The following is a 15,752-nucleotide window of genomic DNA, read 5'->3' as shown; positions in this document are numbered from 1 at the left end:
AATCTGTACTGAGGCTCAGTATTTGACACAGAGTTGATGTTCACTGCTGTAATAGCTAATAATGATCAATATAATAACTATAATATTGGCCATATTATATTTACATTACCAAAGTGATATGATTTTAGTCTCATGAACAACATTAGCTAATTGTTATTTACTAACTAATCTTAAATGACTGTTCAGTACGGAAATGAAGCCCAAAAATCATGTTTTACTGTCCTGTGGTCTCAGCCTCAGATACTTATCAAATCACACAAAGCTCTTGTAGAAACAAACAAACAAATGAACAAAATATGTTGTTGTATGACACGTTTCCAGTTAGTATCATGGTTGCTAGGCAACCTGGGAAGCGCGACGGAGACTAGACCGTCCCATACAGACAAACTTGCCGTTTATTTTGCAAATCGAGCTCAACACTGCCCCTAGCGTCCTGGAGCACTTCCGTTGTGTTTTGGAATTTGCATGTGCTTTGGGGTTTGCATGTGTTTTGGAGTTTGCAAGTGTTTTGGAGTTTGCAAGTGTTTTGGAGTTTGCAAGTGTTTTGGAGTTTGCATGTGTTTTGGAGTTTGCAAGCGTTTTGGAGTTTGCAAGCGTTTTGGAGTTTGCATGTGTTTTGGAGTTTGCAAGCGTTTTGGAGTTTGCAAGTGTTTTGGAGTTTGTACGTGCTTTGTCCCTAGGGGCCACCGTATGGGACTAATAAAGGTTATCTTATCTTATCTTATCTTATCAGAAGTGTAAGTGGGACAGTCAGAGTTGCTAAGAATGAAAGTTTCATAGAAGATTCCATAGGAATTGCTTGGGGTCATTTTTGACCCCACTTGTGGAAGAGTGGGGTAGTGATACAAAAACTGCATTTTTTTTTAATTAATGAAAAAATAAATAAAAATACAAATGGCCTCATGTTACAAACATATTTTATGAGGAATACCTGGAATATGAATATATTACAACTTTTCATTTTAAAGATTTTGAAGAAAAACAACCCGTGGGGTCATTTTTGGTTAAGTTAAGTTGGTTCACCATGTTCAGCTGGATGCAGTCACGTGGGGTACTGTACTTACTTTTATGGCTGCATTTGCAACTGTTAGGGATAAGAGAAATATTTTTTAATGTGTATCTGCTCATTATATTGCTTTATGTACTTTAATAAAGGCTTGTAGAGCAAGGCCACTTTTAACTCACAAACTAAGTGCTCAGCCAGACTGAAAAACAGGAAGTTTTAGTGCACAGCCATATTAATAGATAAGACACTGAAATGAGGAACTTGCCATATAAGCAATGTTTGAGACTGTGTGACGTGTCAAGTACCAATATAACACCTATATGAAGCACAGTTTATGATTCTAATGTTGGAGAGCTCTTGCAACTGGCGTTTGAGCTGTGCAGAGGTCTCTCTCTTCCGGAAGATGATTGAATAAAAGAAATATCAATATTTTAACACACTATGAGTCGGTTTTCTCTGTTCTGTCATGGGGACAAAAGAATCGGGGTTTAATATTTGGTGTTTCCGCCTGGTTCGTCATGCAACAGAGAGAACAAATGTGGTCGAAGGTTGGATCTGATATTAACTATCAAGTTGGCTCAGTAGTGGTAAAACGAAATTTTTGAGAATAAAGTAAAGTTTTGAAGTAATGAAAGTGGAACTTTGAAGTAGGGTTGTGTTGTGTTGTGTTCGTAGAAAACAGTACTGAGCTAAAAGTAACATGAGATGTCATTTTAAGGAAATAAGAGAGAAAAGAGACCAATGTAGTTGAAGAATAAAGAAGAATATACGAGTTTATTGGTCAGTTTATGGTTCAATAAGTGTTTAGTAACGGAATTGAAGAATTCCCTCCCTAGGAAAGACGTTTTCTAGGTGGTCCAGGGGACCTTACTCAGGTGGTGCTGCTGAGAGTTGTGGCCTCAGGAATAGTTATGATCAGAGGATCATTTTGGGAGACACTTATTTGTGAGCAAAAAGAGTAATTTCGGACGAGGAAGTCCGACAGAAAACACTTGGTGCTGTCAGGATGTTTAAGTGACACAGAATTTCAGAAAATCGAGTCAGAAAGGAAAATCAGTGTTCATTGTGCTGAAGTAACAGATCCGGCGCGGTCGGAAGGGAAGAATCAGCTGTACAATTCTGAGTTTGCAGCGTTGTTGATATTAACAGATCCGGCGTGGTCTGAGGAAAAGAAATAAATTGGTGAATGGTTGATATACTTACATGAATTTTGGTGGATCCGCTTAGGTCCAGAAGAATAATCAATGCGGACTGTGTCGGTTTGAATGTTGATAAATGATCCAGGAAGAATTGCCCTGGGTCTGGGTCTGTGTGTGTGTTATTGAGTAACAACATGCGCAGTTAAATTGGGCGCTGTCTACTTCCGATGAGTTTGATGAAAAGGACACCTTGAGCTGAACAAGGTGTTTAACTGACTCAGGATTTCAGAGAATCGAGTCAGCTGTGATCTTGAGTTATAATGGTAAATTGATTTTAAAGGAAAATCAGTGTTTACTATGATGAAGTAATTCTGAAGATATTACTAGATGTGCTGTGATACAAGTGAAGAATAAGTTGTGTACATGGGGATACACAATTGTGTTGATATTGATGGACTGGCTGCGGTCCATCTGATAAGTTAATACTGGGTGCACTGAGACAAGAAACTGTTTTTAAATCCTCACTGGCTGCAGTGATATACATGTGCTGAAGAGTACTGGACCTGGTGAGGTCCATTTGATGAAGTTCTTGGGCAGATAAATGACAGAAACAGTTTTTCAAGTGTGCAGAGAATTAAAAAACAAACAAACTGAACTTTCAGGTTCTCCATAGTCGGCGCACTGTGTGGACTTATATCAGAGTTATAAGTCCAAAGGTTACACACACACAGTTCTTGAGTGTGAGTTACTTCCTCTTTTAATTTTAAACTGCGACACGTGTTCATTGAACTAGAACTTCAGCAGTGAATGAGACAGGATTTAGATTAGGTCTAGTTCTGGTAAAGTAAAAAGTTTTATGCCCTGGAGGCCAAGAGTTGTGTATAGAGAAGAACATGACTTAGAAAAGGACATTTAAGGTCACATTTTGTCTAAGATGGGGAGAATTGTCCCATATGTGTTTATTTCTCTTCTCTTTTAAGAGGACATACGCACTTAACTGGGTGTTGTCTAAGATAAGAGATAAGATAAGATAAAACTTTATTAATCCCTTGGGTGGGTTCCTCTGGGAAATTTGGTTTCCAAAAAAGCACAGCACCGACAGAAGTTACAGAGTTACAGAATATTATATATATATATATATATATATATATATATATATATATACACATATATAAATACAAAGACATATATAGATAAAATATACAAAGGGGATAAATAGAATAAATAGGAATAAAAATAAAAATAAAAATACAAGTGAATTGCACATTTCAAGTATGGAGTCTATTGCACCGCTGATTATTAACAAAAAGTATTGCACAAAAGGTATTGCACAGTGAAGTGAAGTGAAGAGGCACTACAGCTTAGTTGTTCCCCCTCCTTTGTCCTCCTGTTTCCCCTCCCTCTCCCCTCCAGAGAGGAGTTAAACAGTCTGATGGCATGTGGGACAAAGGAGTTTTTAAGTCTGTTGGTTCTTGTCTTTGGGAGAAGCAACCTGTCACTGAACAGACTCTTCTGGTTGTTTATGGCCGTGTGCAGAGGATGCCCAGCATTGTCCATAATGTCCAGCAGTTTCTTTATTGTCCTTTTCTCTGCCACTGTCACCAGAGTGTCCAGCTTCATGCCGACCACAGAGCCAGCCTTCCTGATTAGTTTTTCCAGCCTGGATGAGTCCTTCTTTGCTGTGCTGCTCCCCCAGCACACCACAGCATAGAAAAGTACTCCAGCAACCACCGACTGGTAAAACATCCTCAGGAGCTTCCTGCAGATGTTGAAAGACCTCAGCCTCCTGAGGAAGTACAGTCGGCTTTGGGCTTTTTTGTACAGGTGCTCTGTGTTGCATGACCAGTCCAGTTTGTTGTCCACCCACAGCCCGAGGTACTTGTACTTGTTGACCACCTCCACCTCCTCTCCCTCTATCTGAACCGGCAGTGGACCTGCTCTGGACCTCCCAAAGTCCACAACCAGTTCCTTAGTCTTTGAGGTGTTGAGTTGCAGGTGGTTTGTGTGACTCCATGCGACAAAGTTCCTCACCAGACTTCTGTACTCCTCTTCCTGATTATCCCAGATACACCCCATGATGGCTGTGTCGTCTGCAAACTTCTGAATGTGGCATAATTCAGAGTTGTAGCAGAAGTCAGAGGTGTACAGGGTGAAGAGAAGAGGGGACAGCACAGTTCCCTGTGGTGCTCCTGTGCTGCTGACCACAGTGTCAGACGTGATGTCCTTCAGCCTGACGTACTGTGGCCTGTCGGTGAGGTAGTCGGAGATCCAAGCGACTAGGCAGGGGTCCACCTCCATCCTGTTCAGTTTTTCCTGAAGCAGACAGGGCCGGATGGTATTAAAGGCACTGGAAAAGTCAAGAAACACGATCCTGACCGTGCCTTTTCCCCCATCGAGGTGTGAGTGGGCTCTATGCAGGAGGTACAGGATGGCATCCTCCACTCCGACACCCGACTTGTAGGCGAACTGTAGTGGGTCCTGGGCATGTTGTACCTGTGGTCGGAGGAGGTTGAGGAAGAGCCGCTCTAGAGTCTTCATAAGATGTGACGTCAGTGCCACCGGTCGGAAGTCATTCAGCTCATTGGGCCGGTTCCTTTTGGGGACCGGGACGATGCAGGATGTCTTCCATAGGGCGGGCACTCTCCCCAGTCGCAGACTGAGATTGAAGACTCGTTGTAGCGGCTCCCCAAGTTCAGCAGCACACGCCTTTAGCATCCTAGGACACACCTTGTCCGGGCCTGCTGCCTTTCTGGGGCAAAGCTTCCTCAGTTGTCTCCTGACCTGATCCACTGTGACACTGGGAGATGATTGGAAGGAGGGGGGGGGAAGATGTCCTGCTGCTGAGAGAGGGATTGGAGGAGGGGTGTGTCATCATAGTGTCAGGAAGGGGGGGAAGCGAGGGAGGTAGGAGAGTGGGGAGAGGGCTCTGTAGTAAAGGTGAGGGTGGTGGTGGTGGTGGTGAGGGGGGGGGGGGTTGTGGGCTGGTCAAACCTGTTGAAGAAGTTGTTGAGTTCGTTTGCCTTCTCCACAGTCCCCCCCACTGTGCTGTTCTTGGTGTTGTGGCCTGTGATGGTTTTCACACCATTCCAGACCTCCCTCATATTGTTCCTCTCCAACTTCTGCTCCACCTTCCTCCTGTAGGTGTCCTTTGCTTCCCTCAGGCAGCGTTTCACCTCCCGCTGTGCTGCTTTCATCTCCTCCTTCACTTTGCTCCTGAAAGCCTTCTTCTTCATGTTGAGGACAGCTTTGACTTCCTGTGTTACCCACGGTTTGTTATTAGGGTAACACCGTACCGTCTTAGCAAGGGCGACCGTGTCCACACAAAAGTTGAGGTAGTCTGTAAGACAGTGTGTCGCCCCCTCTATCGCCCCCTCTATGTCCTCACCATGTGGGCTCAGAAGCACGTCCCAGTCTGTGGTGTCATAACAGTCTCTCAGAGCATCCTCCTTTTCTGGGGTCCATCTCCTGATGGAGCGTGTTGTGACAGGCTGTCTTTGGACGAGGGGTGTGTACTGTGGCTGTAGGTAAACCAGGTTGTGGTCTGACTTCCCTAGTGGGGGGAGGTGGGTGGCTCTGTATGCATCTCTCACATTAGCATACAGTAGGTCAATTGTCCTGTTGCTCCTTGTGGGACAATTCACAAACTGGTGAAAAGCAGCCAGAGTAGAATCCAGTGTGGCATGATTAAAGTCTCCAGATATAATAATGAAAGCCTCGGGGTTTTGTGTCTGAAGTCTTGCTGTGACTGTGTGTATTTTCTCACAGGCAGCTGTTGCGTCGGCCCTCGGAGGGATGTAAACATTACTACTTCCTACTTCTACTTCCTCTTTCTGATTCTAAAAAGCATGTTTCATAAAATACTCTTAGGAAAGTGTATTTTGAGTGATTCTAAGTGTGTGAATGTTGTGAGTACTGGATTTGAGTGATTCTGTGTGATTTGTACAAAATAATAAATAAATAATAATAACACTATGTAGGTACATAGCAGAGTGTGGGAGAAAGAGGAAGTCTGAGAGAAAAGTGTGTGCGTAGGCAAACTGCAGTGTGTGTGCGTCAAACAGGAAGTCTGATTATAGCTTGTGAGCTGGTGAGAGACGTTGTAACACGAAAACAGAGGAATTAGAGACTGAATGTCTTAAGAAAAAGTAATAAAATGATATTAAATGTATGCTTTAGTGTGTCAATACAGGTGGACTCTCCTCAACCTGAAAACATGAGAACAGCGGCAAAAGGATAGATTAACAGAAAAACAGGCCAGGTTTTGGCTAAAATTTTACAGCTTGACCTCTCACTTTGTCCCCACCCTGAGAAGAAGCAGGACAGTTAATCTGGTAGGGGCAGATAATATTTAACTGAGGAAGTCTGCCTTCAGGAGATCACCAATTCGCTACTACACTTTATTCAACTGGTCAAAAGCTGGAAGTCAGCTGGAAGATCCCATTTATACAGCTTGTTATCTGACCTACAAAGCCATAGATTTCATTAGAGGATATGTGCAATATGACTGTAGATTATCGGTTAAATGAAAACAGAACTATTAATCAAAAAGTATCTAACACCTTCATTCATATTGTTTGATGTCACTTTGATTGTTTGTGTAGAAAAAGGTTATTAACATAAAATTTCAAGTGCACAACACACACATGAACGTAGTGATGAAAGGCCAACACTATTATGATATGAGGTACCAACAGTTTTATTGTTCAATTACAGAGTTTAAGGGTCACCATAAGATTTGCTTTAAGTCAAATTTAACAGACTGTAAATTATGTATTTAGCCTTATGTAATTTAGAAAAGTAAATAAGCGTTAACTCACCTGGAAGCTCTTTATCTGTGCTCTGCTCTAATAAACAGTCCAAATTCAACTCTGTACCTGACGCACTGCAGCAGATGTTCAGTGTTTCCTTTGCCTTACAGGCAGTGTTGGGGAGTAACGGAATACATGTACCGCTGTTACGTATTTAAAATACAAAATATGAGTAACTGTATTCCGTTACAGTTACCGTTTAAAAAGGTGGTATTTAGAATACAGTTACTTTGTTGAAATAAATGGATTACACGGCGGTACTTCCCTGTTTCATATTGTCGCGGCTCAGGACTGTTTGGGTTTTGCTTGACAGCTACGTTCTGTTGTTCCAGGCGGCAGCGTTACGGTTGCCATGGTTACAGGGTGACGCTCTCTCTGCGTGTTTCCTGGGTGAGAGAGGCCTTTTTGTTGTGCTAAGCTAATAGGCAGAATGCTACCGGTATAGCTCTAAAGAATGTAGCATCATAGGCAGTGTAGTCCGTGCTGCAGGGAGAATGGACTGCCATACCCGTTATGTGTCTGTGAGCACGAGGAGGGAGAAAAAGGAAAAGTATGAGCTGTCATCGAGCAAAAAGCTGGAAGCATGTAAATATAATAATAACCACTGCAGCCAAGAAGAGTGCCTGACGAGCCCAGTTGTAAGTAAGCTATTAAAACTCGACTGTACACCGTGTTCGTGTTTTCCTCTGAAACAATAAGTTCCGTTGGAGCAGCCTTTCAACGCCTCTCTCTGTCTCTCACTAGCAAAGTTGACCCAGACAACAAAGTAAAGCTAGTTTTCGGCTACGAGCCCGATACAGAACCCACCTTATTAGCCAGAGGTCCCTTTACTACGGTTCGGAGCCGCTGACCTTCAGTAACAGTAATAAATCACAGCAATAGTACATTCATGTAGTTGTAAACAGCATGATAAAATATTAAGTAATCCAAAGTATTCAGAATACGTTACTCTCATTGAATAACGTAATGGAATACGTTACAGAATACGTTTTGGGGCATGTATTCTGTATTCTGTAATGGAATACATTTTAAAAGTAACCTTCCCAACACTGCTTACAGGATGTGACAGAGTTCAAAAAGTACTATGTACCATCTGCACCACTCCAGGGAAATATATTACAAATAAGACTATTCAGGATGGGAAGGACCGCAGACTATCTACTGATTCAAAATGAATTTAGCTGTTGCTCTTTTTGCAACAGAGGAGCAATGAACATTAAAACATCTGTGAAAATACTTTTATAGCGTGATAAAATTTGTTTTGATTATAGTGTTTAACTCCTTAACACCTGGTGTGTGATTTTTGATACAAATATTTTTTGGTGAGTTTTTGAGACTTCTAAATTATAAGTGTGATTTTTTTTGTTCTCCCTGAAAAACCTAAATAAATTGCACAATATGTTTGTAACTGACCCCCCCCCTCCCCCCAGATGTAGCAAATATGATATAAATTAAAAGTCATATATAATTTTAAGATGGTTCAATAAACTTTAGATTTTCATTAAAATAGAATTTTCTGGCAATATCTATCTATCTATCTATCTATCTATCTATCTATCTATCTATATAGATATATATATACACACACACACACACACACACACACACACACACACACACGCACACACACACACACACACACGAAAAAGGGAGGAAAAAAAACAAGTCATTTACCTAAGCAAAATATATTTTTATTTTTATCACTTTTACACAATTAATCAAGCCGGTCATTAACATTGGGCCATAAGTTTTCATCAACATCACAGTGGATGTCTTCGTTGTTCAGGCACCGTGGGAAAAATCTCCTGGCATGACGAATCCAGGCTTGACATTGCTCAGCAGTTATATCACCACAAGCTTCACACATGGCTTGAAGAAGGGAGACATGCTCATGGGGATGGCGATCATACACCTTCCACCTCCACGTAGAGAAGAATTCCTCAATTGGGTTGAGGAAAGGGGAATATGGTGTGTTTGAAACCATTCCTGAACCAGCTGTGCATGGTGGAAGCTGACATTGTCCCACACAACATAAACAATGTCTTCTCCCTGACAGGCCTGTTCCAGTTCATTTAAAAAAAACTATCAGGTGTTCAGTGTTGTATGACCCTAGAACTGGTCTACTGCCTACCACACCATCTTCAGATATAGCTGCACACATTGAGATGTTCCCCCCACGTTGTCCAGGGACTTGGATGGTAGCCCTTTGACCAATAAGGTTACGTCCTCTGCGTCTAGTTTTTGCCAGATTGAAACCGGCCTCATCAACAAAAATATACTTGTGATGATTCACAGCAGCGTCCAGCTCCATCACCCTCTGTTACCGCAATTGCATGCCAGTTTAGTGTTGTACCTGAATATATTCTGAACGCAGTTGTTTCACCCGGACATTGTTCCTCTCAAAAGGAACTTACAAATGACCAGACAACAATCAGTCAAGTTGAAAATCCATGGACATAATGAATGATTCATTGATTAAACATTAAGATCAGTTGAATTAAATGACAGAAAAATGTATTAAACTGAATAATAAGAGATGCAAATCAGAAATTTTATAGTGATAACATTATGAAAGGCAGTAACTGTGAACGAAACATTTATTTAGACGAAACACTTATTTTTTGTAGTGAAAAGGATATTTTGTCATTATGTGTATTGTACTAACACAATTGAAAATATGCTGAAATGTTTGAAAAAGGTGCACTTTTGATGATCTGTTGTGATATAAGTACTAAGAGTTTTGAAAATGTACCAATTGCTTGTGAAAACTGCGCCAAACCAATTAAAAAAAAACTGTAATGTACTGTACCACAGGTTATGAAATCCTGAAAACAGAATTGTAAAACTATTCACATGAAGTTTTCACAAAGTGGGGAACTTCTACTGACTTTAATTTTGAAATGTCTGGCCTCACTGTGGCTCCCCTCCAGCAGCCCCTTTCCTGTTGTTCAGCTGAAAGGACATCTCAGCAGAGCTTTCTTTAAAAGGAGGTCATTACTTTCCACAAACACCAGGGGGCATCACTCTTTCACTTTTAGAGCTGAAGTGAAAGAGGAAGGCTTACATCCATTCCCTGAATCTGATGTTATTTATCTGTGTTCATAAATCTCCAACAGCATTGGCTAAAACGCAGTGCCAAATGATGCCAAATGATGACAGAACCGGCACTGTTTCACACACGGCTGTAGACACTCACTGTTGTACCTCTCCCCTGACCTCCTCCATACACATTGGCCACACCTGGCATACCACAGCCTTTTCCTTGTTTCACTTCCTTGGGTTTTTGACAGATGACACACCTTCACATGTCCAGCTTCTTCAGATTTGTTAAAGACACATGGCGCACTCTCCTGTATGAGTGAACACTAGATATAACTAGTGTTCATTTGAAGACTTGGTAGATTCAGCTAAAGAAATTGACTACATAGGTGTTTGCGTGCATAAAAGAAGAGGCTCCTAGTAACAAAATGCCAACAGATACAATTTCTGATCAGTTCTTTAATAAGTTATCTGTAGACAAAAGACTGTTTTATCCCTTGAGTTAGATGGCTTTTTAATACTTGAATAATTCACAGGTCAGCATTAAGCGGTCAAACATCAAAAAACAAAAAAACAAAAACACACAAACACATTCCTCAGTAGCTGATGTCCAATAAAATACTTCCAGAAAGACAACAGAACTACTGCTCAAGATCTCTTCAAAATTACAAGATAGTCTGGCTGCTTGGAAGCGAAACATAAAGAAAATGAGGGGTCACATCACTGGAAACTCATAGAATCAAAGAATCAAATTAAACACGTGGTTTAACGTCGAGAGAAAGGCATTCTGCCTCACCCTGGACAGTGTGGTGAGAAAATTAAAAGTTTACAGTCTGAAACCTGCTGTGTCACGGGACTCTTTTAGATGTATCACATATCAATAAAAATATGAAATATCCAAACCATAGCTACGTCTAAGGACTAAATTTCTGCTTATGAGCAAAGAGGTCACAGTGTGTTTAGAGAGAGAGAGAGAGAGAGAGAGAGAGAGAGAGAGAGAGAGAGAGAGAGAGAGAGAGAATCTTTATTCTTAATAAAGATTTGTTTTAATGATCTTATTTGTACACATCAGCATCACAATATAAGGAAATTGTGTTTTTTTTTTTAACTTATAATTTGATTATTTGTTAAATATTTAATCACATATTACTTCTGAGGACTATATTACACCCAGCCAGGACTCTAAATTTCAAAGCGAAACTTTAAATCAGGATACTTCATCTTCTTCTTGTAGTCTTCATCAAACTGCTCATTCTGGGCCACAGTGAAGTGGTTCTTCCAGTCACCAACTTTCCCTGGAGAAGGCAAAACATTTAGAATATTTGATTAAACTAATGATAAATGGAGCACACACTGATATAGATATAAAGAAAAAAAAATGCAGTTGTACCTTTTCTCATGAAAGGAGAAACCTCTTGGTTCATCACTGGAACTGTGGAATAGTTGGTCATCTTGTTTTGCTTCATGCTGTCAAACGCCACACTGGTTATGACTCTTTCCTTCTCTTCAGCTGAAGCAGAAATACCAAGGAAGGAACACAGTCGGTCTATTTCCTGTCCACAGTCCTGTTCACAAAAATATTGAAAATATTTCTTACTCTTAAAGGAACCCCAACAATTGTTTTTGTCCTTCGGGTCTATAGTTCTATATTCATCACTGTGGATTTGGTGTTTAAGAAAAAAAAGAATAAATCTGTTATTTATAGAGAGTCATTCTGAATTAAAAGAAGTCATTGGTGTCTTTGTGGAAAAGATATTTACTTGCATCCTCTTCAGGGAGTAACATGAGAAGACTGATACAGTGATGGCCCAAATATACACTTCTTTTCTACTGCTTTAATAAGTTTGATTCATGCTACTACTTGTACAGGAAATACTGTTACATCTTTTGTGTGCATTTCCACTTAACAAAAAGCTCTTATTTTCTGTCATTCACACTAATGGAAGAAACACAGCCTCAAACTTCAGACACAACTAAAAAAGTTTCTTTGAAGCAGTGCATGAGTGCAGTGATGGATACATGCTTATTCAAATAGCTTTTTAAACCAAAGAGTACTACAATAACAGCACCTTGAGGCAACTGTAGTTGTGATTTTGTGCTGTATAAATAAAATTGAATTGAAATTAAAGTGGATGCAGCTGATCTTTCAGAGTCTGTTGTAGCTCCTTGTTCTATTTTTTGACTTTTGTCGTCTAAAGATAATTTTTCTCATGTAACATCAACAAATGGATCATGCGGTTTTATTTAAAAGCACTCAGTGACAAATTTGTGACACGCACAAAGTGTGCCAACTAGTTTCCTGCTTCTGTTATCATCTAACTCCTTCCAGGAACAGAGTTCAGCGTGTCTCCGCTTGGCGTCTTTACAGATAGCACCTGTTGTGTTTTGTTTGTTCAAACCACTACATTTATAACTAGAAACATTATTGAAGGCTTTTAAACATAGCCTCTAAGAGATATGAACAATTAAAACATGTAAATGGAAAAAGTCAAGACAATTTTAAACATGAAGAACAAATGTTACACATGTTAGCCCAACTCACCGCACCTCAATCAAATCTTCATAGAACATGTAGTGAAGATTTGAATAACTTTGCTTCTTCTCCCACCAGCTGTTCACATGGTCATACCATGAGCCAAAAACCCCTGAGGCCACAGATCAATATACAAAGTAATATTAGTAAGTATACAGACAGGAAATTAGATCGCATTGTGATTCTTTTACATTAAAACTAAACTGAACTCACTCTTTCCTTTCATGAAATCCTGCAGAAAGGTGCTCCATTCTCCTGCTTCTGGCTGAGCATTGTTCATCCGATTAAAGTGGTAAAAGGACACTGCATTGTCCTTTGGATTGCGGGCCACATATACTATCTACAGAAAGAGACAACACAATAATCTCAGGGTTTCATGAATTGCAAATTTCAATGGCTTACAGGAAAGCAAGCAGCTGTTTGGGGCCCCAAAATCAGTGGGAGCACTCACAGGGGTGACAAACTTTAAACTAAAGCAGTGACAATTCAGCAGAGAGAGTAAGATCGACCTGACCTCCCTAACATTCCCCCACCTCGCTCCATTCATTCCTACTACTGCTTGAATCATTAAATTTGACAAAACCTAATGACAACAATCGAAGCTATTCATATAAAATGAAATATCAATAAAATACAATCCAAAATAACTATATGATGCTAACTTAGCCTCAACTATGGGGGAGAGTCCCGGCAGCATCACATCATTTGTTTATTTTTTTTGCTTTCTCTGACACTAAAAACCAGTTTTCTTCACTGGCAGAGTAACCTGGTGTTTCCAGCTCTTCTGGCTATGATGTGACTGAGCTGAGTGTGCAACTCTTTTATTGGTGTCACATTATTTATAACATAATTTATAAAATAACAGTGATGAATGCTTAGTTGGAAGGGCATCCTGAGACTTTTTGCATAAATCTCCACTGCTGGCTGTGGGTGTTTGTGCATAGCTTTTACCCTGCTGCCCTGCTCCCAGAACGACTTGGGCATAAACTGGACTGGTAGATGACTCTTAATGAGACGAGGAGTGGTGGGAAGTTTGTCCGCCATTTCTGCACCTGAGTGATAAGAAGGATTAGTTTGCAATTGATAACATGCAACATTAGACTTATTTAGATACCACAGAACAATAAAACCGATTGCCTAAAAAATTCTAAGGTGTTTCTGAGATATTCTGATTCACCTAACACATTTACACACTAATAAAACTGCTACCTTTTAGGACCTTTTACATTTTGTAGCTTCCTTTTCAGCATTTGGCAGAGAAAGATGCATGCAAACAAACAGAATGCAACAGGTTAAACCTGTTTTCAGCACAGTTTCTAAAAACTGGTGACTTGCAATAATCCTCTGAATGAACTGAGTATACATACATAAACTTGGTACCTAGCGCTTTTTATTCTGGTGTATTTTAAATTCAGAGTGGCAACATAGTTCAACCTATAAGCATAGGAGGTACGCAGAGCTCCAGGAAGGGCACCCGTTCATGAATAGGGAGGGATGTCTGACGGTCTGGACCCATGTGCCCAAAATACAGAAGATCTAGCATGTAAGAGACCCACGTGGTTCCTGCAATTGAAATGAATACATTTTGTTAAGCTGTAAACCTATCAACTCAGACACCAACAGGAAATTGTTTATGAAACAAAAAGTATTATGATTACATAAGCTCCACATGATTACATAACACATCAGTACCTGCTTTAGGGTAAGTAGCAATGACAATATCATCTGGTCTTGCTTTGAAGTTCTGTATGTTATCCCAGTTGTCAGTGAACATCTTGGTCATGGAGACTCCATGGAAGTCATATAGTTTTGGCCGAGGTGGCATCTCCATCTGTGGAAATTACTTGCCTTTAAAATCCTATATGGGTCACATTTTTTTATACATTTTTCCTGCCTACATGTTGTTGCCCAAGTTCATTTCTCCCATTTTTAATTTACTCCATGACATCATATGTCCTGAAATGTACAAAAGAATCTATTATTACTAATTAAATCTTAGATGGGACTTGAAAACATGTTTAAAACATGTTTAAAACATGTTTATGTGTGTGTGTGTGTGTGTGTGTGTGTGTGTGTGTGTGTGTGTGTGTGTGTGTGTGTGTGTGTGCGTGTGTGTGTAAATAAAAATACAGCATGTTTATTGTTGGCAGCCAGTGATTATGAAGCTTGGATGGTCGCTTACATGTATAAACGGAATCTCAGCAGTGACTCAGGCACTTAGTGAATGAGCTTAACATTTTCTTTGTAAAAGCTGAACTAACTTTAGCAGCATGTTAGAAAAATATATTTGTTTTCATTTACTGATATGTCAAATAAAAAGTTTTGCACATTTTAAAACGTGCACAGCTGACAGCTTGGTGTATTTGTGATGATTAGTATTACACTTGGGCTGGATCCGGATCTCCCAGAAGTCTGCTTGTTGCGTAACACTCGCTGTAGCACACACGCTGCACAGCGTCCTGGAAATCTGCGAAGAATTACGCAGACTGTTGTACCCTTACATTCATACTGAGTCTGACAGTTCAAATATGAACACATGCACCAGTGATATAAAGTCACATGATTGGGGTTAAATAAGTTCATCCAAACTTGCCAGTAAAAATATCAAACAGGAAAAACAAGAAGTTTGATTGTTTTGTTGTGCTATGTATCCTGATACTGGTTTTCTGCCATGTTCTCGGCTCGCTGGTTTTTCTCAATCGCTGATTGGCTATAAATGTTAACCAAATTTTGTATAAGGCTTGAAAAAGCAGAACAAGAGCTCTCTCTTTCCCCCCCCCCTCGCTCTCTCTCATCTCCATCAGCACCAGCGTTAATTTGCAGCTGCTGTTGCAGTGCTGGTTATTGTTACTTGGATCCGGATATCTTGTTTATGGTTTTGGTTCTTTTTGTTTAGTTTTGCTAATAGTAGTTTGGGGATTAATATAGAATCCCGATCGCCAAGTGTCTGGTTGGTTGATGATCTTTCCCTTTTGTTTGTTTATGCCCCAGCTTCCCATCTCGGTCTTTTTATGTAATTATTTTTCTACTATTAAATATTTGTTGAACTATAAAAGCGCGCTGGCATTTCATATGTTAGGTCCCTCTGAGCCATGGCTTCAGGGATCATAACATGTTGCACGAAAGATAAAATACAATAATGACTGGGATAAAATGTAAATATATATATATATATATCACCAATCAACACAGCCACGAGGGGGCCACAAGCCAGAGTACTCCCAGTG

General features: G+C 40.2%; 2 protein-coding genes across 2 annotated transcripts in view; both read right to left on the bottom strand.

Annotated features, from left to right (window-relative positions):
• Nucleotides 1-4,959: 4,959 nt before the first annotated feature.
• LOC146494593 (uncharacterized) lies at nucleotides 4,960-9,264 on the bottom strand. Its single transcript, XM_085146009.1, has 2 exons — nucleotides 9,085-9,264; nucleotides 4,960-5,981 (listed from the first exon to the last, which is right to left on the bottom strand). The coding sequence occupies exons 1-2, from the start codon at nucleotides 9,262-9,264 to the stop codon at nucleotides 5,025-5,027; spliced, it is 1,137 nt and encodes a 378-aa protein (XP_085002135.1). The 3' UTR covers nucleotides 4,960-5,024.
• A 1,587-nt stretch (nucleotides 9,265-10,851) lies between these two features.
• Nucleotides 10,852-15,752, bottom strand: part of LOC146494591 (cytosolic sulfotransferase 2-like) — a 10,059-nt gene continuing 5,158 nt past the window's right edge. Inside the window, exons 2-8 of the mRNA XM_085146950.1 lie at nucleotides 14,218-14,356; nucleotides 13,960-14,088; nucleotides 13,477-13,577; nucleotides 12,739-12,865; nucleotides 12,540-12,637; nucleotides 11,383-11,557; nucleotides 10,852-11,287 (exon numbers count right to left, since the gene is read on the bottom strand). Coding sequence (XP_085003076.1) covers nucleotides 11,175-11,287; nucleotides 11,383-11,557; nucleotides 12,540-12,637; nucleotides 12,739-12,865; nucleotides 13,477-13,577; nucleotides 13,960-14,088; nucleotides 14,218-14,356 — 882 coding nt within the window. The 3' untranslated portion in view covers nucleotides 10,852-11,174. The remainder of the gene's footprint in view (nucleotides 11,288-11,382; nucleotides 11,558-12,539; nucleotides 12,638-12,738; nucleotides 12,866-13,476; nucleotides 13,578-13,959; nucleotides 14,089-14,217; nucleotides 14,357-15,752) is intronic.

Source organism: Neolamprologus multifasciatus, chromosome 20 (assembly GCF_963576455.1).
Source record: "Neolamprologus multifasciatus chromosome 20, fNeoMul1.2, whole genome shotgun sequence".
Taxonomy (NCBI): Eukaryota; Metazoa; Chordata; class Actinopteri; order Cichliformes; family Cichlidae; genus Neolamprologus; species Neolamprologus multifasciatus.
Note: the sequence above shows the minus strand (reverse complement) of the source record. Positions and strands in the feature narration are given on the sequence as shown.